General features: G+C 39.7%; 1 protein-coding gene across 4 annotated transcripts in view; it reads right to left on the reverse strand.

Moving 5' to 3' along the window:
- GK5 (glycerol kinase 5) overlaps positions 1-23,347 on the reverse strand; it is an 87,677-nt gene that overhangs the window by 10,540 nt on the left and 53,790 nt on the right. For 2 of the 4 annotated variants that reach the window (XM_036850735.1, XM_036850737.1), the window contains exons 6-12: positions 21,537-21,612; positions 20,906-20,967; positions 20,372-20,445; positions 20,107-20,167; positions 18,584-18,710; positions 16,855-16,959; positions 4,579-4,673 (exon numbers count right to left, since the gene is read on the reverse strand). In XM_036850735.1, coding sequence (XP_036706630.1) covers positions 4,579-4,673; positions 16,855-16,959; positions 18,584-18,710; positions 20,107-20,167; positions 20,372-20,445; positions 20,906-20,967; positions 21,537-21,612 — 600 coding nt within the window. The remainder of the gene's footprint in view (positions 1-4,578; positions 4,674-16,854; positions 16,960-18,583; positions 18,711-20,106; positions 20,168-20,371; positions 20,446-20,905; positions 20,968-21,536; positions 21,613-23,347) is intronic. The other 2 variants (XM_036850736.1, XM_036850738.1) reach the window with 2 other exon arrangements.

A 23,347-nucleotide genomic window follows, 5' to 3' on the forward strand; every position in this document is an offset into this window, starting at 1 on the left:
TAAAGAATCCAGGGCCTAGCACTGCACCTAGCCCCACACAGGGGATCAATACGCATTTGTTGAATCCATGAACAAATAATACTTTTCCTAATGCCTTAAATGAAGAAATTCCACATTACATCTTAGCTTTATCATAGCCATGATTTTCCTCCTTGTGATCTTATCTTGATAATTTTTCAAATTTATTAAAAAATCTTTTGGTGATTCACTCAGTAAAAGCTAAGTTATATAGTAAAGCTGGTCTATATACCAAGTGATATAATACTGTATGACAAAGATGGGCCAGACTCAGCCAGTTCAGTTAGTCCCTAGTAGTATGTGATGGGTTTTTTTGTGTCTTTTTTGGCTGTGCCGCGTGCCTTGCAAGATCTCAGGTCCCGACCAAGGATGGAACCTGGGCCCCGGCAGTGAAAGAGCCGAGTCCTAACCATTGGACTGCCAGGGAATTCCCTTGCTATGGTTTTTTTCTGCGTAAAAGTTACTTCTTCCAATATATCACATAAAATCCTGGTATAATTGGCCTGAAATCACTTTTGTACAAATAGGTATGAACAAAATTTACCGTTAGTAATAGGCCAACTTAAGGGGTTATAAATTCCATAGAAACCTAAAAATTTCTTAATAGGTTACAGTGTCCCTGCATTTGTTAGTCCAACTGAGTCTCTCTTTGGGATGATAAAGTAGGAAAAACACTGGCAAGGTACTTTTAAGGGCCTGGTCACATCTTGCCAGGGCAGACAGCCTCCAGCCACACCTCCAATCTATCACCGCCAGGCCCATCAAGTGAGCTTTCCAGAACAGCAGGACTCAGCAAAGTTGTGTGTGGCTCTCTAAGCAAAACCAGCAGACTCCTGCCCGGGGCACAGACTACCTGCAGGCCCTTGTCCCCACTGGAACCTCAGCCTAATCTGCTGCGGACTTGCACAATGGTTAAGGCCACCATGCCTCTTGTCCTTGTCAACCTAGACCCTAAAAGTAAGTTCCTCTGGCTCCAGTTATGTATTCCTGTTGTCAGAATATTTTATGCTCTCCCAGGAAACAGCAGAGCGGTTAAGAACCTGGACTCCGGAGTCCTAAAGCCAGCTCTGTCACTCACTAGCTGTGTGACACTGCCCAAGTGATAGAACAGCTCCAAACCTCAGCTTCCTCAGCTTCAGAATGGGATGATAAGAGTATCTTCTACCTTGTTGAGTGACTGAGGATTAAATGAGACGACGTATGTAATGAATTTAGGACAGTGCCTGAGACATAGCGAGTATTCACAGGTTAGCTGCCACTGTAATTTTTAATTGTCATTTCTTACTCAAAGCCTTCCCACTATTACTCACTTTCTTCATAACTCTTTTACTATGTCTTTTCAACTTTTCCTTCTGTTGTAAATAAACTCCTCTAACCCTTAAACAACTCTGAGACGTGCCTTCCACTGATTTTGTGGTTGGTTGCTATAACGAGCCTGGCTCTGTGCTGGGCAAATGGCTTCAGCTGCAGCTATGCAATGGCAGGTCCACAGGCTTCCATACACAAGGACCAGAAGGACTGTTCTAGCCTCCCATGACCACCGTCCGCCACCATGCATCTGCTGTCAGCAGACACGTCGCCTCCCCCGTGTTTGCTTAGGTCCGCATCAATGTCGTGCTCTATATCCCTTTACCTTTCCATGGCTCAGATATCCCAGTCACTCACAGAACTAGAGGGGGAATTACAGGGGAAGGGGTTCTCAGCAAACTGCTTGAATCCTTGTCTAAAGCGGCCATGTTGCATGCCCTAGTCCTACTGCTGCCACCACAACTGCAGGGGGTGAGCACAAGTCTGCCCAAGGCTTGAAAAGACAAGGTGGCCCAATCAGATTCCTTCCCCTGGAATCTGAACGAGGAAGCACTTCAGAGGGAACTGACGCGAAAAGGATGCGCAAGATGGCAAAAGGTTGTTGTGTTTATATCCAAATTGTGAAAAGGCAGAAAGTATAAGGAAAAGAATGACAAGTAAACAGAAGCTATGAGGAAGAAAGGGTACAGAGCAAAGCTGGTAAGGAGAAGGGGAAAGCAGAGCCACAGAGAGGCAGAAACCACAGAGAAGAACGCTGAGAACTGCTAAGTCAGTTGCCAACTCCTTCCCAATCCTGGTGCTCAGGAGTGTGTGGACAGCCAGCTCCTCTTGGGCGGGCAGGCGAAGAGAGGGAGGTGCTCAACCAAGCCTGTTCCTTGCAAACCCAAGAACCTTCACTGAAGCGTGACTCCTCATCCACTGAAGACTGGCACTTGGCTCACGGTCCTGCCCATCCTCCTATGTATGGCCAACATCACAGTAACTTTAACGCCAGGTAGATGACCACTGATTCTTGCCTCCGATACCTGTGAGGGATGCTCTGCTCTAGCATGCCCCTCCCCAAACCTAGACAAAGCCACAGTGGCCACACCAATTGACGCCACTCTGTGTACAGCCCTATGCTCCAGCCCATTCCCTAAAGTGGCTGCCCCACAAGTTTCCCCTGTCCTCGAAGTTCCTCCAACGCCCCTTTCTCAGCTGATGACCCTGAGGCTATTAGGAGCCTTCAATATCCTGCCCCCCATTACCCGCAGCTGTAACAATATTCTAAAATTAAAGGCAGTATCACAGATACTTGACCCTTCCTTCCTTCCATTCTCCCAGCCCGCATTTTCTCTAGTTGTTGATGTTGGCAACTTACAGGTGATCTCCCCACTATTTTCTGAACAGCTTAGTATCAACACACTATTGTTGTTTGAATTAACTTTTGGTTTCCAATTAAGAGTTTCATTTTACATCAGGAAATAACTAGCCTGCGGTCCTACCCCACCCCACCCACTTCAACATATTGCCAGGTTGCAATCATGGCAGGACAGGGACATTTTGTTAGCAACATGAAATTAAAATCACATCTGTGATAGTGTTGTCTAATCTTTTGGACTTTAGCAATACTTTGGTTTTTTTAATCACATAGTTTACATTATTTTTACAGGCATACGAACTGGTGGAGAAGTTAGAGTTGCCAAGATAGAGTCACAACTAGGTCCCCCAGCACATTTTTCATAAAGGGAAGAATCCACAGTAACCTAATTAAACCCTCCCTTTGCTGATGACAACTATTCATCCAACCTTCCTCCTTAAACCTCAATCAGACAAATATTCTTCATTACCTGTCCTATCATGGATGCTATTTACGTGCCTCACATCACCCTGAAGAGGATGCAATGCAATCTCTTTATGCAGTTTATAAACTTTTAGCCCTTTATGATAAAGTATATAGAAGGAAATTATTACAGATATTAAAATAATGCTCATTTAAAAATCTAGTTATAAAATATGGTATTTTTAGGGATTTAAAACCACCCTGATCTAACTCCCTTTCACCAGGTTCTACATTATATTATCCAAACTTTTAAATTTTGGATTTTTTGTAACTGATTGCTTGAGTATGGATGGACTAGAAGAAAGGGAAATTTTTATTTTTTGAAAGAAAAAAATATTTAGAGGAGTATTAAAGGACTAATTATCCCCCCAAAAAGGAATTTTGTTTATAATAATATACTTGAAAACAGTTTTTAAAAGTCTTTGTAACACTATGCTAAAATTAAAGGTAGTATCAACAGATCTTTCAATTAAATATGAAGTTAAATATTACAAAATCAAGTATTTTACTGAGTTCACTTTTTAGTTAGGCAAGGTAACCAACATCCCACGTCATAACAGTTAACCAAAAGAAATTCTGATTTTTTTTTAAAACGTTAGGGACTTGTCTGATGGCACAGTGGTTAAGAATCCACCTGCCAATGCAGGGGACACGGGTTTGATCCCTGGTCTGGGAAGATCCCATATGCCGCAGAGCAACTAAGCCCGTGCGTCACAACTACTGAGCCCGCGCTCTACAGCCCGCAAGTCACAACTACTGAGCCCGTGCGTCACAGCTACTGAAGCCCGCACACCCTAGAGCCCACACACCACAACTACTGAGCCCACGTGCCACAACCACTGAGCCTGCGTGCTGCAACTACTGAAGCCCGCGCGCCTAGATGACCCGCAACAAGAGAAGCCACGGCAATGCGAAGCCCATGCACCACAACAAAGCGTAGTCCCCACTTGCCGCAACTAGAGAAAGCCTGCACGCAGCAACAAAGACCCGATGCAGCCAAAAAAAAAAAAAAAAGAAATTAATGAAACTTATAAACAACTGAAAAAAATAAGGTATAATATATACCTTAACATTATTTTTCTAATTCTCAATGGTACACCTCCTCTAACTAAAGAATGCTGATCTATTTTCCCCCACTGGGAAATGGCTATTTTTGGTCATGATAAAGTAACCATAGGTCTTATGTCAAAGTTCCATAATAAACCTGCCAACTTTTAGTTTTCACAGAGATGGAGTTCTGAGCAGAAGCCAGCAGAATCTGCCCTGCCCTCTCGTGGAATTCACGCTAGGTCAAAACACAACTTCTCAGCCCCAGAAAGTACCTTTCACCTCAGTTCTGTTCAGTGCCCACATTTTCAGATAGATAATATTAGGTGTGAGTATGAAGAGGGAAATGTTTGTAATTGCCATTAACTTAAAAAAAAAAATACCTGCAATCCACTAAAAGATGGAACAAAATAAACTCCTTCAGAATCTTCCAAACTTTTGGCCATTTTTTCAGTTTCAGCAGCATCTGTGAACAGATCTGCAAAAACAAAAACAAACAAACAAACAACAACAAAACCCTAAGACAAAACGAAGGGGTTGGGGAGGGACAAACAGAATTATGTTATATGACTAGTATTCACCTGCATCAGCATTTATTACGAATATAATGTGAGAGGTCGCTCACTTAAAAGGGTCAACACAAAGGCAATCTGCTCTAGTGCTATCTGGGTTCTCCCACTGCAGAGGTTTATGGCCCATGGAAAGGACAAGGGAGACAGAAGACCCTCTTAGATGGGCTCTGGATGTAGCAGGCCTTACTTTTTTCCTTTAAAGATAATTGGGCTGTTTAAGAATCAATTCTATGTGTTTTTTGGCATTAAAAACTTTATTCTCCTAAAGATTACACCCATTCTAGTTTTCTGATGAAAAGATCATCTACCTATAACAACCAAGAGAGTCAACTGAAAAACTATTCCATCTAAGGAGTTCAGTAAAGGGCCAGTAACACACAGATACACTAAAAGTCAATCTTTATAAAACAAACAAAAAATCAAGATCTAATTTATTTAGTATACTTTTTTATTGAAGTATACATATAGGAATATGCACAAATGCTAAGTGTACAGCTGGATGAATTTTCACAGCGTGAATACACCCAGGAAACCAACACCTAGGTCAAGATACCAACTTCTTTTGTTCAACATCATGTTTGTTAGATTCCTTTTGTTATAAGTAGTTGTACTTCATTCATTCTCATGCCTGTATAGTATTCCATTCTCACCATACACAATCCATTCAACTATTCTACAGCTGATATGCATATGGGTAGTTTCCAGTTTTGGGCTAATATAAATAGGCCACTTTGAACACTCATGTACCTTCTTTTTGGTAAGCATATGTATATATGTATATATTTCTGTTTGCTATATACCAAGGGATGGAATTGCTGGTCCTAGGATCTTCACATTTAGGATTAGCTTTAGCAGATATTGCTGAATCATTTTCCAGCGTGGTTTTACCAATTTAAGGCTCTTGCCAGGCATATGAGAGTTCCAGTTATCCCATATTCTTGTTAACAATTGATACTGTCTATGGTTTTCATTTTCACTGTTTGGCGGTATTGCACAATAGCTTGCTTTTGTATTTCTCTGTTGACTAATGAAGTTGAAATCCTTTTCATTGGCCATTTGGGTACCCTTGTTTGTAATGTGACTCCTGAATAAGCATGTGAGACTGACAGCATAGATCAGATGCAAAAGATCAGGAATTGGTCATAATAAATATTGCTGGCCTTATACAGTAATACTGAAGTTGGTTTTATTTTCTTATATGTTTTGTTATTCTTATAATGAAGAATTGATTAAAGACAAGACGTTTAAGGAACACCTATGATGAAACAATGGTTAATGAGGATCGCTCAATAATTATTACAAATTTTACTCAAAATGACAGTTATCAGATTCATAAGTTACATTCATTTGTTCAAAATGTCCAATAACACATCAAAATAGACAGCACTTCAAAAACTAATATGTTAAGAAGAAAACACTGCTCTTAAAATCTATACTTTGAAGAAATCATGTCCAAATGTCTAAATTTTTCAACCAAGATGTGGAAAACATACTAGATGGCTGGTTTGAGGAAAGTTTTTGGCAACAGACAAAGAAACAGGGGGAAAAAAATCTAGTTTGTCCACATTCTTTACTGGTTGTTCTGCCCTTGCTTGAAGAATTTCTCCAAATAATCTTCTACCTAAAATGCTCACAAATGAGCTGATTAATGGAAAGTCCTGTGGAGTAGGCAGACTTCACTCTGTCTCTCCCAGTGAATGCAACTAAGAATCCTGAATGGAATACACAAAAAAGCTATCTGAGGACTCAAAAGAATAAGCTAGCTGTCCAACCAAGGAACTCTGAGTACCACCAAACCAGCAGTGAGTTTCCTGTTTTTTATTTTCTCTGATATCTCCTGTCCTGGAATCAGGGACAGCCTGAAACCTGAAACTTGGGTCTGTACACCAGGTACAAATATGAAGAGCTTCTGAAGAAGTCCCCTCTTTTTGGTCTGAGGAGTGGGAGTCAGGGGTCTCCACAGGACAGAGAGTGGGGAAAAGATTCTGTTTTTTTGTTTTTTGAATGTTTTTTCATTCTACCTGAATGAGAGAGAAAAAACATTGTATCTTCATGTTTTTGCAAAAACAAATAGGAAGGATAAAACAAATGTAGTGATTATCTACAAGAGGTAGGAAGACAGGGTGAAGGGAGAGGAGAGGGTGTCAACTGCTCCTTCTTTTATGAACTTGACTTGGAAGTCATGTTAAAATTCCACATTAAAAAGATGTTTTTAAAAAGGATGCAGAGGGTAAAAAACTAAAAATGAATGGTAACAGAAACAAATGAACCCAGTTCTTTTCAAATTAATAAACTCACCGAAGGGAGAAGAAAAAGAATTAATCCAGGTAATTTGAATAGCATGCTTGGACCATATACCCTTAATATAAAGAAAAAAAAACCCTTGAACATTGTTTGTTGGAGTGGTATGGGTCTAGTAACTCAAACTCTTTGGTGTATATTTTAAGATTGAGCAAATAAGTACATAATAGTAATGTTGTTGGGAGCCAGGGTTCTTGACATGGAAAAAAGGGAGACAAAAATATAGAACAGGGACCCTTCTCACACACACACACATTTCCACCTCTGCTACAAAGGCACTGCAGTCATTGTTCTTATATGTTTTTTAATTTTTAATTTTTTTAAATTTATCAAATTGTACATTTATTTATTGGCTGCACCACATAGCTTGTGGGATCTTAGTTCCCCAGCCAGGGATTGAACCCGAGCCCTCGGCAGTAAAAGTACGGAGTCCTAACCACTGGACCGCCAGGGAATTCCCCCAGTCATTGTTTTTCTTTTTTTTAATAAATTTATTTATTTATGTATTTATTTTTGGCTGCATTGGGTCTTCGTTGTTGGGTCTTAGTTGCTGAGTGTGGGCTTTCTCTAGCTGCAGTGAGCGGGGGCTACTCTTCATTGCGGTGCACGGGCTTCACATTGCAGGAGCTTCTCTTGTTGCAGAGTTTGGGCTCTAGGCGCACGGGCTTCAGTAGTTGTGGCACGCGGGCTCAGTAGTTGTGGCTCGCGGGCTCTAGAGAGCAGGCTCAATAGTTGCGGCGCATGGGCTTAGTTGCTCCGCGGCATGTGGGATCTTCCTGGATCAGGGCTTAAACCCGTGTCCCCTGCATCAGCAGGCAGATTCTCAACCACTGCACACCAGGGAAGTGCCTCATTGTTTTTAAATACCATTTCCCACTAAAAGGAGGCAGGGCTCATTGGAAAAGTGGCTAATTCCAGGGCAGGGATACAAAAAACACAAGATGAGCTTAAAACCATCTTGTGCCAGAAATTAAGAAAGTGCTCAAAAATAATACAGATAGACACTTCAAAGACATAGAAGCCAGTCTGAGGAGGTTTTCACTGGCCAAATCTGGGGCTATTTGAGCATGAAAAAAAATAAACAAATAAGAACTGTAAAAATTATAACCTGCTGAATAAAATAAGAAACCATGAGTTTATACCAATAATAAATTAACAGAGGAGAAGGGAAAGCTCTTCCTTATATAACAGAATGCTAACTAATAAACAGAGGGAAAAATGGAGTTAGAAAATACCATTGTGCAACCATCAGAGTGAAGACTGATCCAGGTAGGAATCATCAATGAAAGCTAAATTTAGGGGATGGGGGAAGTTTGGTGAGAAAAGGGGTATCTAGCTAATCTCAAAGTATCTCACCACATATTATTTATTACAAAAAAATGGTAATTATACAATGGAGAAATCAGAAAATATCTTATGCACTTGAACAAAACTGACAGAACCAAAACAGGAGTAAGAGGCACTTTGCATCTCCAGGTATGTATTCTGAGAAAGACACATTATCACTTATGTATAATTTCAGTCCAAACTATATAACCTGGATCTAGACATGAAACACCCAAATTGAGGGACATTCTATAAAATAACTGACTTATATTCTTCAAAAATGTCAATGGTATGAGAAACAGAAAAGTGGATGAAACTGTTCTAGATTAAAGGAAATTATACAATAAGCAATCCTGAACTGGATCCTGTATTAGAAAAAAACTGCCATGAAGGACAGGATTGAGACATCTGACAAAATTGGAATATAGATTATAAATCTGATGAAAGTACTGTAGCCACTGTTAAATTTTCTGAAGTTAATAACCATACTTTAGCTATGTGAGAGAATATTCTTGTTCTTAGGAAATACATAGTGAAATACTACAGGGAAAGAAGTAAGATACATGCAATCTATTATCAAAGAGCTCACAAAATTATATAGATATTTATCTATCCTATAGCATATTGGATGGATGGATGGGTGGATAATAGATAGATAGGTAAAGCAATTATGGCAAAATATTGAAACATGGCAAATCTGGGATAAAGGGTACACAAGAATTTTTGTACTATTTTTACAAGTTTGAAATTATTTCAAAACAAAATGTTAAAACAGTTCTCATTTTCTCTTCTCTCTTTCTCCACCCCCCCACATATACGTATATATACTCACTGAAACATATATAGGGTAACTTAGATATGTTTAAAAGAGATTTAGTTTATCAATCTACCTTTTATGATTTGCATACCTTTATCATTTTTGGCCTGGAAATTTAAAATGCTTCTCCTTATTTGCATATTAATAAGCATTCATCATTTTCATATAACTACTGATTTTTACAGAATTATAGTCATTTTCTTTATTTTCTGGACACTATTAAATTGTGTTTCAAATGTATTCCTTGGCCCTATGCTACTTAAGAAAAGACATTTCAAATTTCCATGTGGCTACGTACCACTTAAATACTGTTTTTACTATTCATTTCTAACTGTATTACATAACAGGCTGAGATGTTCCACTCTTGCCTGTCTAAGTATGGCACTGAGAAAAGGATTTGGTTCTGTGCGTGCGTGTGTGTGTGTGTGTGTGTGTGTGTGTGAAAAGGGATTTACACAGACTTGAAATAAAAACATAAATGAACCAGAAGAAGAATGAAGAGCAGAAAAGATGTACACTCTGTTGTCTGTTCTTGACCAACAATTTGCCCCATAAATTACACATCACAGAATTAAAAGCATTTATGGGAAGGAAAAAAAAAAGAATACCATTTTGAAACATTGGACAGGAACATTACTTTCTTTTGTAGAGCAAGCACGCACACACATAAAATCTTTAAGCCCAGCTTAATCAGGGGCTCTTTTTTTTTTTTAATTTTTATTTATTTATATTTATTTTTGGCTGTGTTGGGTCTTCGTTTCTGTGCAAGGGCTTTCTCTAGTTGCGGCAAGCGGGGGCCGCTCTTCATCGCGGTGCGCGGGCCTCTCACTGTCGTGGCCTCTCTTGTTGCGGAGCACAAGCTCCAGACGCGCAGGCTCAGTAATTGTGGCTCACGGGCCTAGTTGCTCTGCGGCATGTGGGATCTTCCCGGACCAGGGCTCGAACCCGTGTCCCCTGCATTAGCAGGCAGATTCTCAACCGCTGCGCCACCAGGGAAGCCCATCAGGGGCTCTTTTTAGTGTTAAGATCATTTCAATCTCCTAAAAGGATATCCAAAACTATGTTCTTAATGTATGGAAATAAAGTGTTTACATTACAGTAAGAAAACTTAAATCAGTTTGGTATAAGAGCAGCTCAAATAAAATAGAACAAAGAGAAGTCTAGCCTACTACCAGGAAAAAAATATATTTTTATTTGGAAAACACTTTATTTGTATCCTTTGCTTTCTCCATTTTGAGATCTTTGTTCTAGCTCCTTCTGGGTAATTTCTTCAGAAAGTATATACTACGTGGCCAAAAAATGTGCCTTTTGCACTTAATCTGAATGACGTCTAAGCCGGACCCTGGAATATTGGCTCCCTGTTCTTTTTTCTCTGTAATGGGTAGATGTTGTTCCACTTTCCACATTTTACAACTAACTTCCTGGCCGGTCCGATTCTCTTCTCTTTATAAATCAACTATTCTTCCTGTCTCGACTCTTTTCTTCATTCTTGGGATTCAGACAATTCATCTACATATGACTGTCTTAGTGTGCGACTTTTTTAAACTTGGTAAAGCCATTTCACTCTGAAAACTTAGGTCTTTCTTCAGCTCAGGGACATTTATTTTCAATTCTCTCTTCAATTTTCACATTTTCATAATTCCATTTTCATATTCCAGAAAAGAGACCATTAGTCACATATTTTTTTCCTCTGATCTTTCCTCTATATCTCTTACCTTTCAGCTTTATTTTCTGTTTTTTTCCTTTTTGTTGTTAAATTCTTCCTGATCCCTACTTGGGTTTTCAGCACTGTCCATTTTACATTTTATTAATTTCTTTACATATTATATATCACGGTTTTTGTCCTTTGAAATTCTTTATGTGTTCCCAACATTTCTTTGCAATATTTTCTTTTATCCATTTACTGTTTTATTTTTGTTGTTGTTATTTTTTTTTAATAAGTTTATATATTTATTTATTTTTGGCTGTGTTGGGTCTTCGTTGCTGCGCACGGGCTTTCTCTAGTTGCGGCGAGCAGGGGCTACTCTTCATTGCGGTGCGTGGGCTTCTCATTGCAGTGGCTTCTCTTGTTGTGGAGTGCAGCCTCCGTAGTTGTGGCGCACGGGCTTAGCTACTCTGTGGCATGTGGGATCTTCCTGGACCAGGGATCGAACCCGTGTCCCCTGCATTGGCAGGCGGATTCTTAACCACTGTGCCACCAGGGAAGCCCACTGTTGTTGTTATTTTAATCTTCTGTTTCCTCCATGACATCTGCCTCTGTGGGAGCCACCTGTTGTGCTTTATCAAACTTGCTCAGCCTCCTTCAAGGTACTGTATGTTCTTGAATGCTTTGTGCTCTCCTTCAGGTCAGGCTTATGGGGTTGGCAGGCAGTGAGAGGTAAGGGAATGAATACCCTTGGCTCTCGGGTTTCTCAAAGTATGAGAAAGATTAGGCCTCTCCATTTAGCCTGGAAGAGGAGCAATTCAGACCAATCAGTACTGACGTCCACTGTTATCAGGTTCTCCCAGGAGTGGGGAGGCCCAGCTTTTTCTTCTCCACATCTGAGGGGATTTTCTCTTGGCTCAGCAGGCTCGATCCATAGAGAACTTCTACAGGGTCCTCACCAGCCTCTGGTAGTTTCACCAATAACACTCAGTTGGTGCCCTCTACAGACCCTGGGTCTGCACAGTCTCCTTGACAACTCAAGGCTTCATTCATGGCTGGGCTCCACTCCAGCTGCAGCCATATTTATCTTACTGTGTGTCATCCCAGCAGGAAGCAAGAGGGATGCAAGACCATGAACAAAGACCCTACTCACTAGCAATAACATGTAACCATTCACCACCACCTAATTAGCTCCTAGATGAGAGAATGTTTATCTCATCTCCTCTAATGAGAGAGGCTGTTATCTCTCTTAGGAAGAGACCCAGAGAGAAGAAATCAGTTTCCTTTATTTCTAGTAAACAAGAGTCCTGGGTAATTTAAAATGTATACTGGGAGTCTGATGGGGATTGCCTGGAGCAGGCAGATGTGACATGTAGCAATTAAAAGCGGAATTTCTAGGGAAAAGATGTCCCCTGACCCACGTTACCAGAGGACAACAGAGATGGGAACTGTCTCAGTTGTAGAAAAGAAATAGGGCATTCTTTCAGTTCCTCAAATAGGCCATGCTTCTCCCTGCTCAGGGCCTTCTTCACTGGTCCTCTCTGCTTGGGCTGCTCCTTGACCAAGTGCTTCCCCCATCTGTCCAACCACTCTTTTTTTTTTTTTTTAAATATTTATTTATTTATTTATTTATTTTTGGCTGTGTTGGGTCTTCGTTTCTGTGCGAGGGCTTTCTCTAGCTGCGGCAAGCGGGGGCCACTCTTCATCGCGGTGCGCGCGCCTCTCACTATCGCGGCCTCTCTTGTTGTGGAGCACAGGCTCCAGACGCGCAGGCTCAGTAATTGTGGCTCACGGGCCCAGTTGCTCCGCGGCATGTGGGATCTTCCCAGACCAGGGTTCGAACCCGTGTCCCCTGCATTAAGCAGGCAGATTCTCAACCACTGCGCCACCAGGGAAGCCCCTGTCCAACCACTCTTGTTCTTCTTTCAGTCCTAGCTGAAACACGACTTCTTTTTTTTTTTTAATTTTTTTTTTTATTATTTCTGCTTTTAATTTTATTTATTTGTTTATTTATTTATGGCTGTGTTGGGTCTTCGTTTCTGTGCGAGGGCTTTCTCTAGTTGCGGCAAGTGGGGGCCACTCTTCACCGCGGTGCGCGGGCCTCTCACTATCGCGGCCTCTCTTGCTGCAGAGCACAGGCTCCAGACGTGCAGGCTCAGTAATTGTGGCTCACGGGTCCAGTCGCTCCGCGGCATGTGGGATCTTCCCAGACCAGGGCTCGAACCCGTGTCCCCTGCATTGGCAGGCAGATTCTCAACCACTGCACCACCAGGGAAGCCCCCCACGACTTCTTTTTTTATTTTTTATTTTTTTTAGTTGCAGATGACTTTTTAAAAATAAATAAATTATTTATTTTATTTATTTATTGTTTTTGGCTGCATTGGGTCTTTGTTGCTGTGCACGGGCTTTCTCTGGTTGCGGCGAGCGGGGGCTACTCTTCGTTGCCATGTGCGGGCTTCTCATTGCAGGGGCTTCTCTTGTTGCGGAGCACGGGCTCTAGGCACACGTGGGCTTCAGTTGTTGTGGCACACGGGCTCAGTAGTTGTGGCACACAAGCTCTAGAGCGCAGGCTCAGTAGTTGTGGAGCATGGGCTTAGTTGCTCCGCGGCATGTGGGATCTTCCCGGGCCAGGGCTCGAACCCGTGTCCCCTGCATTGGCAGGCAGATTCTTAACCACTGCACCACCAGGGCAGCCTGAAACATGACTTCTTTAAAGAAGCCCTCTGATTCCCCAGACCAAACAAAGCCCTCCCTTTAGAAAGAGATCACTGATTCTACTTCTACTTCTCTTTCCTGGTACTTAACACTGATTTCTTTTGTTTTTTTCAATTATTCATTTAATATACATCTTTCCTGCTAGACTATAACCTCCGTGAGGGCAGGGAGTGACTGTCTTATCCACTGGTGTCTCCTAGCATGTACAGGTCCAGGTTCGTACTTAGCACTTAATTACTTGTTAACTGAATAAAAGCTGGAAAACATAAAAATATTTCTAAGATTGAGATAGCAAAATAGAGAACAAAGAGTGAAGGGGAGCGAGATGGACTGGATGAAAAGGAAAAAGAGATGATCCCATAGGGACTCAAGGGGGAAAAAAGTGAGAGAATCGGCCTGTGTGAAAAAGATTAAGAACATAGATCTGAAAGTCAAGATGAAAGTGGCTTAAAAGAGCTTTTGTGGGCTTCCCTGGTGGCGCAGTGGTTGAGAGTCTGCCTGCCAATGCAGGGGACGCGGGTTCGAGCCCTGGTCTGGGAAGATCCCACATGCCGCGGAGCAACTGGGCCCGTGAGCCACAACTACTGAGCCTGCGCGTCTGGAGCCTGTGCTCCGCAACAACAGAGGCCGCGATAGTGAGTGGCCCGCGCACCGCGATGAAGAGTGGCCCCCGCTTGCCGCAACTAGAGAAAGCCCTCGCACAGAAACGAAGACCCAACACAGCCAAAAATAAATAAATTAATAAAAAAATAAAAAATAGACAAAAGAAAAAAAATTAAAAAAAAAAAAAAAAGAGCTTTTGTGCCTGAGCTCGACTGAGGCATTCAACCCAGTAAAGGGGTAGGAGGAAGCCACCATTCAGAGTGGAACAAACCCAGCATGTCACACAGACACAAACGCTCAGAATACACATCTTCAAGGAGATGACAGGGTTACTCAGGCTCTTCCGCACCGTGTTTCTCCTGAACATAATTCAGTTATTTTCTCGATATGCTCGTTAAAGTGAATTCTCAGAACAGAAAGAGATATATTCAAATAAAGGTCAACCTTTTCTTACATTTCAGACAGAGGTACACCAGTAATGTTTAGCTCTGCCAATGACTGAAATTTTTAAGTAAATAATTCAACTCTGAATTCTCTCTCTCTCCAGTCAGACAAATGGTCCTGCTTCCTGCCAGAGATGGGACTGTTCTTCAGGAGGGGCTTATGCGTCCACTGGAAATCACACCACTTTTCTAGGTCAGGGCCATTTAGCTCCATCTCCCAGAAAAGAGTTTTCATCACTTGAGAATCACAGTGAATGAGCCCCAACCCAGCAAAGCAGTGGAAATGATTCCCCCTGATAATGTGCACATGATGTCAAAGGAACTTGGGAATGATTTTTTTTTTAATGAGGAATGTGAAATTATTCTGCTTTTTCTTTGCATTTTCTTTGGGGGGGGGAAGGAGTAAAATTAATAAAAGGTATAACTAAAAGACAAGAAATAGGTAACCTATATTTTCTATTTCTGATAATTCTGAGTTGACTAAAGATACATGTCCAAAAAATTAAAAGAAGTATATTTAAGGAAGAAGAGACTTTTAAGTGATAAAAAGCTTCCAAATAAACAATTTGTTGTTGTTGTTAATAAGTAATCTTATGCTGATAATGCAGGTGCAGGCTTATAGAGAAAGAGAGAGAAAGGAAGAAAGGAAGGAATGAATTGGCATTTTCCTCCTGAAGTGTATGTTTTCTGCCAACAGAATTATCTTTGTCTTTAAACAAGTCAGTTTAGTTCAAATCAGCAAAGTAGATAGCCAGAGCCCCTCATAATTTAATCATCCGAGACAACTATTGTTAATACTTTGGTATATAACACTACATACTGTATGCATTAAATATGGTTATATAATATACAGGCTCTTCATTATTCACAACAGCCAAAAAGTGGAAACAACCCAGATGGCCATCAACTGTTGAATGGATAAATGCTGGTTCATCCATATGGTGAAAAATTATTCAGCAATGAAAAGAAATGAAGTAATGATACATGCTACAACATGGGTGAACCTTGAAAACATTACATGCTGAGTGAAAGGAGCCAGTCACAAAAGACCACATATTGTTTGATTCCATCCATATGAAATGTCCAGAATAGGCAAATCCATAGAGACAGAAAGTCGATTAATGGTAGCTTAGGGCTGGGGGGTAGAACAGGAAGTCACCACCAATGGGTAGGGGGGTTTCTTTTATGGAGAACAAAAATGTTCTAAAATTAGATTGTGGTGATGGCTACACAACCCTGTGAAAATACTAAAAAATACTGAATTGTACACCTTAAGTAAGTGAATTATATGGCATGTGAATTATATCTCAAAAAGCTGTTTTTAAAAAAAAGCAAAAAACATTCATACAGGCTGTTCTGTGACTGCTTCATCCCTTCCTTAATGTATCACAGACAATGTTGCATGTCAGTAAGATGTGCAACTACACGGTTATTTGTGACTACAGTATTTGTGTTATTTGTACAATGTTGCACTATATGGATGTACTGACATTTACTTACTTAATGCTTTATTATTAGACAGGAACTTATTTCCAATTGCCGTGTTAAACACCCATGTATGTACACATGTCTTTGCACACCTGTATGATTATTTTCTTAGGAAACAAAGAATAGACCTGAGGGCCAAGGGTCTGTACTCTATAAAATGATACGTGTTGCCTAATTGCCCTCCAGAAAGGCCATACTAATTAACATTCATCCCAATGGAAAACAAGAATACTTTTCTCTCTACGTTTCCATCAATGCTGAGCATCGTAGAACTAATTAATTTCTGACAATCATAGGAGACATCAATTTTTAAATGTGTATTTCTTTGATTATTGAATTTAAACAGCATATTTTTTTTTTGGCATAAACAGCATATTTTAATAGTCACTTGATTTATAAAATACCTATTCCTCTGCCTTTTGTCCAATTTTTTGGTCATCTTTTTAAATTTTTCTAACATATGCTACAAATTGTCCTTACCAGTTTGTCTTTCAACTTTGCTAAAGCATCTCTCCCTACACGTTCTAATGTTTTCTATACTTACATCTATTATTCTTTTTCTTTATGGTATCTGGCTTTAATGCCTAGCCTTTTACCATCCCAATGTCATAAAAATAACATCCTGTATTTTCTTCTAGCACGTCATTTTATTTCATTTCATTTGAATCATCCATTTGTGCTGATCTGCGATCCTGTGGCTTTCCTGAGTTAGGTCTGGCCTATGAAATCTGTCGAAACAGACGACTCACCTAACTGTTGAGCCCACTGTATGGCAGTACCGGTGTCTCCTGCATTGCCTTCAGCTAAGCACACCACTTCTTGCCCAATCTTCCACCCAATTAATGGATAAAAGCCTTAAAAACAAATAAACAATATAAGTCACACAATAAATAGTGAATTCATTACAGAGATGTCTAGAGTGGAACAATCTGATTATCTCAAAGACTAGCAACACGCCTGTGGAGTCAGGCTGCCTGAGTTCAAATCCCAGCCCTCTTTCATTTTCTAGCTGTGGTCTTACAAGTTTCTAGTTTCTTAGTCTCAGTTTTCTCAACTGTAAAGTGGTCTACCTCGGAGAGCTTCTGTGAGAATAAACTGAAAAAGGACTTAGGGCAGTGCCTGGCATAGAAAACGAACAATAAATATTAGCTTTTACTAGCTACAAGCATATCTATGTCTCTAGAAACACAGAAACAATATTTTAACTGAGAAATTAAAGGTTATTATGAGATTGGTTTGTCAGACAACTAACCATGCTATTGCATTTATCTGTAGTTTCTAATTTTTTTTTTAACTCTTTATTGAATTTGTTACAATACTGCTTCTGTTTTATGTTTTGGTTTTGTGGTCCCAAGGCATGTGGGATCTTAACTCCCTGACCAGGGATTGAACCCGCACCTCCTGCATTAGAAGGCGAAGTCTTAACCACTGGACCGCCAGGGAGGTCCCCTATCTGTAGTTTCTAAACAAGGTTCCTAAATAGAAACAATGATCATTCTTCTGTTTTTGTTTCTTTTTCCTTTAATTTAATTTTTATAATGATCATTTTTCCAGCTTTCATTTTCCCAGTTAGGGGAAAAGGAAGAACTTTAGGGGGGATGAAAGGCAAGAAAAACATTTTTAAATCCACCTCTTAGTAACCATGTTAGGAGACCAGAGCTCAGACTAAGAGCCCCAAGCCCTCCTGGGTGCAGTTACACAATCTAAATTTCTTGGTTTGTGCATTCCAGGATTTCCTCCATTAGACAGAGCAAATTCTTAGCAACTGTCATTAAAACCCTAAATATGCATGGATCACTAGTTGAGAAGTACCACCCCCAAAAAGTATCACAAAAAGAAGAAATTCTAACACATAAAAGAAATTTTAGAGGCCTAGAAAGATGTTTTCAACAAATATAACATGTATTATAGGTAAATATTTGGAAAGCTGACCAAAATACCCTAGTCTTTCTGAACCTTTCCATAAAATCTTTCTCATTTTTTAGTGCTTTTAATTTAAGAAAAAAGGGAAATGGGGATTAACTGTCTCTAAGAAGAATAATGAAAAATATTAGACAATATCCTTAATATAAGAAAATAGTGTCACAAAAGTTAAACAAGTAAAAAGAAGGGATTTTTTTTTTTTTTTAAACTTTTGGGTTTATTTATTTTTTTTATTTATTTATTTATGGCTGTGTTGGGTCTTCGTTTCTGTGCGAGGGCTTTCTCTAGTTGTGGCAAGTGGGGGCCACTCTTCATCGCGGTGCGCGGGCCTCTCATTATCGCGGCCTCTCTTGTTGCGGAGCACAGGCTCCAGACGCGCAGGCTCAGTAACTGTGGCTCACGGGCCTAGTTGCTCTGCGGCATGTGGGATCTTCCCAGACCAGGGCTCGAACCCGTGTCCCCTGCATTGGCAGGCAGATTCTCAACCACTGCGCCACCAGGGAAGCTCAAGAAGGGATATTTTATTAATAAAAAGGATAAATTCTAACTACCTACCTCCAACACTCTGTTGAGGGTTATTTCCAGTATTAATATCCAAAAATGTCCCAGTTCCCATGGTTAACTTCACATCTCCTGTCTGGAAGCAGCATTCTCCAAACATGGCTGATTGCTGGTCAGCAACCTGCCAAAAACATTCAAATATAAGACCTTGGGCCCTTAGCAGTGTTCCGTTTCACTGTATCCCACTGTCTTACTTATTGTATTCTCATGGTTCACCATTTTATTTCCTTTTCCTTAAAAAAAGGAAACAGAGAGCAACAACTATATGATAGGAGTCTCTCTAGGACTAACGTTATGGGGATAACTAACGTGTCTCGGGAGTTTTCAGCAGTCAACCTACTTCATCACTTTTAAGTATCATAAGAATAATCTTAGAAATAAAAGTCAGAATAAAATTTGTCCAGAGAAAAACAACTAAGATTGTTCATTTGCAACTTGCAAGCATTTTCATTCATTAGTCAAAATAACTGGCCACACAAATTTCTCTTTTAATAAGAGTGATAGGTGTATAAGTAGATGTAGGTTAAAACTATACATTTCCCAAACATACATTTTTGTTAAAAAAAAATATAACTTTTTTTTTTCCCCACATCTCACGGCTTGCAGGATCTCAGCTCCCCAACCAGGAATTGAACCCAGGCCATGACAGTGAAAGTGCCAAATCCTAACCACTAGACCACCAGGGACTTCCCTATAACATTTTGTTAATGTAACTACATGTAGATATATATATAGCAATATTTTAAGGACCAAGACTCATCTGAAGAATGCTTTCTTACTAATCTATGTCTTCTAGCCATACCTTAATCTAAACCTGAGCCTACCCGGAGTTGAATAAGACTGATCCTCTCCAGGAATTTGTAACTTGAGAATTTAATTCCCCTCCCCTCACTTGATTTCTCCACCTACCATAGTGGCTGTCCATCTAGGGACAGATGCTCTATACCTCCTGTTTAAGCTGTTACAGGAAATTAAAGGCAAGATCTGAGTTTCTATAATCAAGAAAGAAACCTCAAAAACCAGAAACAGCTAATGTTGCACTCATCCACAAATTCTTTACCAGCTAAGTAGATGCTGATGAAGGATTTTATAAAATGTAAATATATTTCTTCTTCACTTTAATTGCCCTATCACGGTTTATCATTATACTATATCATATATAAACTAAGCATTGGCCCCATCACTGTTTTTTGTCTCAGAGTATTAAATACGCCACACATTACTCAAAATACAACATTTTTTAAAAATTTAACACAGTTTTCTGAAAAACTATATATAGAGAAGTCAGAAAAGGTTATAAAGTATTTCCATGATAGAACACTGGACCATGGGTTCCCTTTCCAGAAAGTGGAGAACACTTCTGATTATATTGAGAGTCCTTTAAGTTAAAAAGAAAAAATATATTTTAACTTTATTCTGCAAGGACCTTTTCTGTTTCTTAAATCTAATCCTAACTATTCATATAGATTCATTTAGTTTATACTATACAAGGAGAAGCCCTCAAGTTTTCTACTTACCAAGGCCACTACTGGTATAGGCACGCCAAATATCTCTTCATCCACTGATCCAAAATTGTGGCTTCAAATAAAATTGGTTAAAAAGTAAGTTATAGCTCTAGAAATATTAATTCTAAAATTCAGCAAATTGTTTTTAGCATAGGCCAAAAAGTTACATAATGAACATACAAGCACCTCAAACGTGTAATAAGATGCTTTTCCCCACACAGGCCAGGTGAATTCAGGGACAATTTTGCTGGTTTCTATGTCTGATTTGCATTATTACCTCGTATCCTTCACGGGAGGCAGGAGAGAGAGCGGGATTGAAAGCAGGGAGGTGATGAGCTTACTCCAACACATCTGAGCACAGAAACATGTCATCAGAATCTAAGCTAAATTACAGAAAAACTGGTGATTCAAAAAGAAGGGAAGGGGCTTTCCTGGTGGCTCAGTGGTTAAGAATCCACCTGCCAACGCAGGGGACACGGGTTCGAGCCCTGGTCCGGGAAGACCCCACATGCCAGGAGCATCTAAGCCCATGCGCCACAACTACTGAGCCTGCGCTCTAGAGCCCGCGAGCCACAACTACTGAGCCCACGTGCACAACCCCTGAAGCCCACACGCCTAGAGCTCGTGCTCCACAACAAGAGAAGCCACCACAATGAGAAGCCCGCGCACAGCAACGAAGAGTAGCCCCCGCTCAACACAACTAGAGAAAGCCCGCGTGCAGCAATGAAGACCCAATGCAGCCAAAAGTAAAATATATAAAATAAATAAATTCAAAAAAAAAAAAAAAAAGAAGAAAGGAAAAAAACTTTACCTCATATGGGTCAAAAAGTCCAGTTGTACTGGCATTTGAAAAATCTGTGGCAAATTCAGAACCTAAATTTATATTGGAAACAATTTATTTATGATCAGGTAGTATAAATCAACACCTATCCCTAGTTTATAGTCTCGACCTTTGTCTGCCCTCAAATTCATTACAAAATGTGTATTTCCAGTTCAAAGTCTCCAAAGCAATTTCCCACTAAACCTTTTTGAAATTTTATACTTTACCAAAGCACTTCCAGGCACGTTTCCATATCATGATTCCCAATTTAAAGATGTGGAAAGGGGCTCAGAGAAGCAATGTGATTACCTATAGCTATACTACAGGTATAGTTGCAAAGTGGCAGATTAGGAATTGAACTCAAGTCTTACCACTCTCGAAATTACGACTGTTCCTCGGTCTTATGTTTGAGGTTTCATCACAATTTTAAAATCACCCTCTTCTTAGAACAAATCTGAAATTAATCTAGCTTTAGTATAATATGAAGTTACTACGGTACCAAAGAAACAGTATGTCTGGGATATGGGGGAAAAAGTTTCAAACTTCCACTTTTTTCAGATAAATTATTTCTCTCAGTCAAATGCCACTTACTTGAGATACAGATCTATCAAATCATCTTTACCTTTTGTGAGCTTATGTAACAACCAGGTATCAATAGTCCCAAAGCAGCAATTTTCTTCTTCAATTGCCTTTTGCACCTTGAAAACACAGAAGCACAAAATCAATTCAAAAGGCTAAATTATTAAGTGCATGACTAAGTGCAACCACTAAATACAATATAATCCCATTTTTTATAAAAATTAATATATACATAGAGAAATAATTTCTAGAATTTATCCCCAATGGTTCTAAGCAATTACTATAGGGTATGAAAGGCTTTAGTTTTACACCAAGAATGTTTACTTTTGTGATGAAAAAAACAAAGTATACCTCTTTTTTAGTTTAGATATACAAATATGTCTAAATATAGAAAGTCTAAAATGGCATGGCACAGTATGGCTCACAGGTCAAATCCAACCTGTTGTCTGTACCTCAAGTTAGGAACGTTTTTGTAATTTTATAGTGGTTAAAAGAACAGAAAGAATACCTTGTGACACATGAGAAGTATATGAAACTCAAATTTCCATGTCCTTAAATAAAGTTTTACTGGAACACAGCCATGCTCATTTATTTATGTATTATTTATGGCTACTTTCGTGCTACGATGGCAGACTGTTTGTGACAGAATCCTCATGGCCTTTAAAGCCTAAAATATTACTTACCTGGAATGTCACAGAAAAAATCTGCCAAAGGAAACAAAAGAATCAAAACCTCTTTAAACTAGCTAATAGAGAAATTGGCATGCTTGTAAAGATATCATTAACTTGCTGGAAAACAATTCCGCAAATCCTAATTGATCACCTCTTCAACTCCTATTTGTCCTTCAAGACTAGCATTTCTTGGGTGTGCCTAACCCACTACCACGCGGACATCTTCCATATAGCCATTATCTCACAGCATCATTACTTCCCTAAGCTCCTTACGAGCAGGAACTAGATTGCATTTATAACCCCAGCATCTAGGAGGGTTCCTTTCATATAGCACATGTTAAAAAAAAAAATTGGAGAAAATATTTGCAAACAAAGCAACTGACAAAGGATTAATTTCCAAAATATACAAGCAGCTCAATATCAAAAAAACAAACAACCCAATCCAAAAATGGGAAGAAGACCTAAATAGACATTTCTCCAAAGAAGATATACAGACTGCCAACAAACACATGAAAAGATGCTCAGCATCACTAATCATTAGAGAAATGCAAATCAAAACTACAATGAGGCATCACCTCACACCTGTCAGAATGGTCATCATCAAAAAATCTACAAGCAATAAATGCTGGAGAGGGTGTGGAGAAAAGGAAACCCTCTTGCACTGTTGGTGGGAACGTAAATTGATACAGCCACTATGGAGAACAATATGGAAGTTCCTTAAAAAACTAAAAATAGAACTACCATATGACCCAGCAATCCCACTACTAGGCATATACCCTGAGAAAACCATAATTCAAAAAGAGTCATGTACCACAATGTTCATTGTAGCTCTATTTACAATAGCCAGGACATGGAAGCAACCTAAGTGTCCATCGACAGATGAATGGATAAAGAAGATGTGCACATATATACAATGGAATATTACTCAGCCATAAAAAGAAACGAAATTGAGTTATTTGTAGTGAGGTGGATGGACCTAGAGTCTGTCATACAGAGTGAAGTCAAAAAGAGAAAAACAATACTGTATGCTAACACATATATGTGGAATCTAAAAAAAAAATGGTTCTGATGAACCTAGGGGCAAGACAGGAATAAAGACACAGATGCAGAGAATGGACTTGAGGACACGGGGAGGGGGAAGGGTAAGCTGGGACAAAGTAAAAGAGTAGCTCTGACATATATA

The sequence above is a fragment of the Balaenoptera musculus genome, chromosome 4 (genome assembly GCF_009873245.2).
Source record: "Balaenoptera musculus isolate JJ_BM4_2016_0621 chromosome 4, mBalMus1.pri.v3, whole genome shotgun sequence".
Classification (NCBI taxonomy): Eukaryota; Metazoa; Chordata; class Mammalia; order Artiodactyla; family Balaenopteridae; genus Balaenoptera; species Balaenoptera musculus.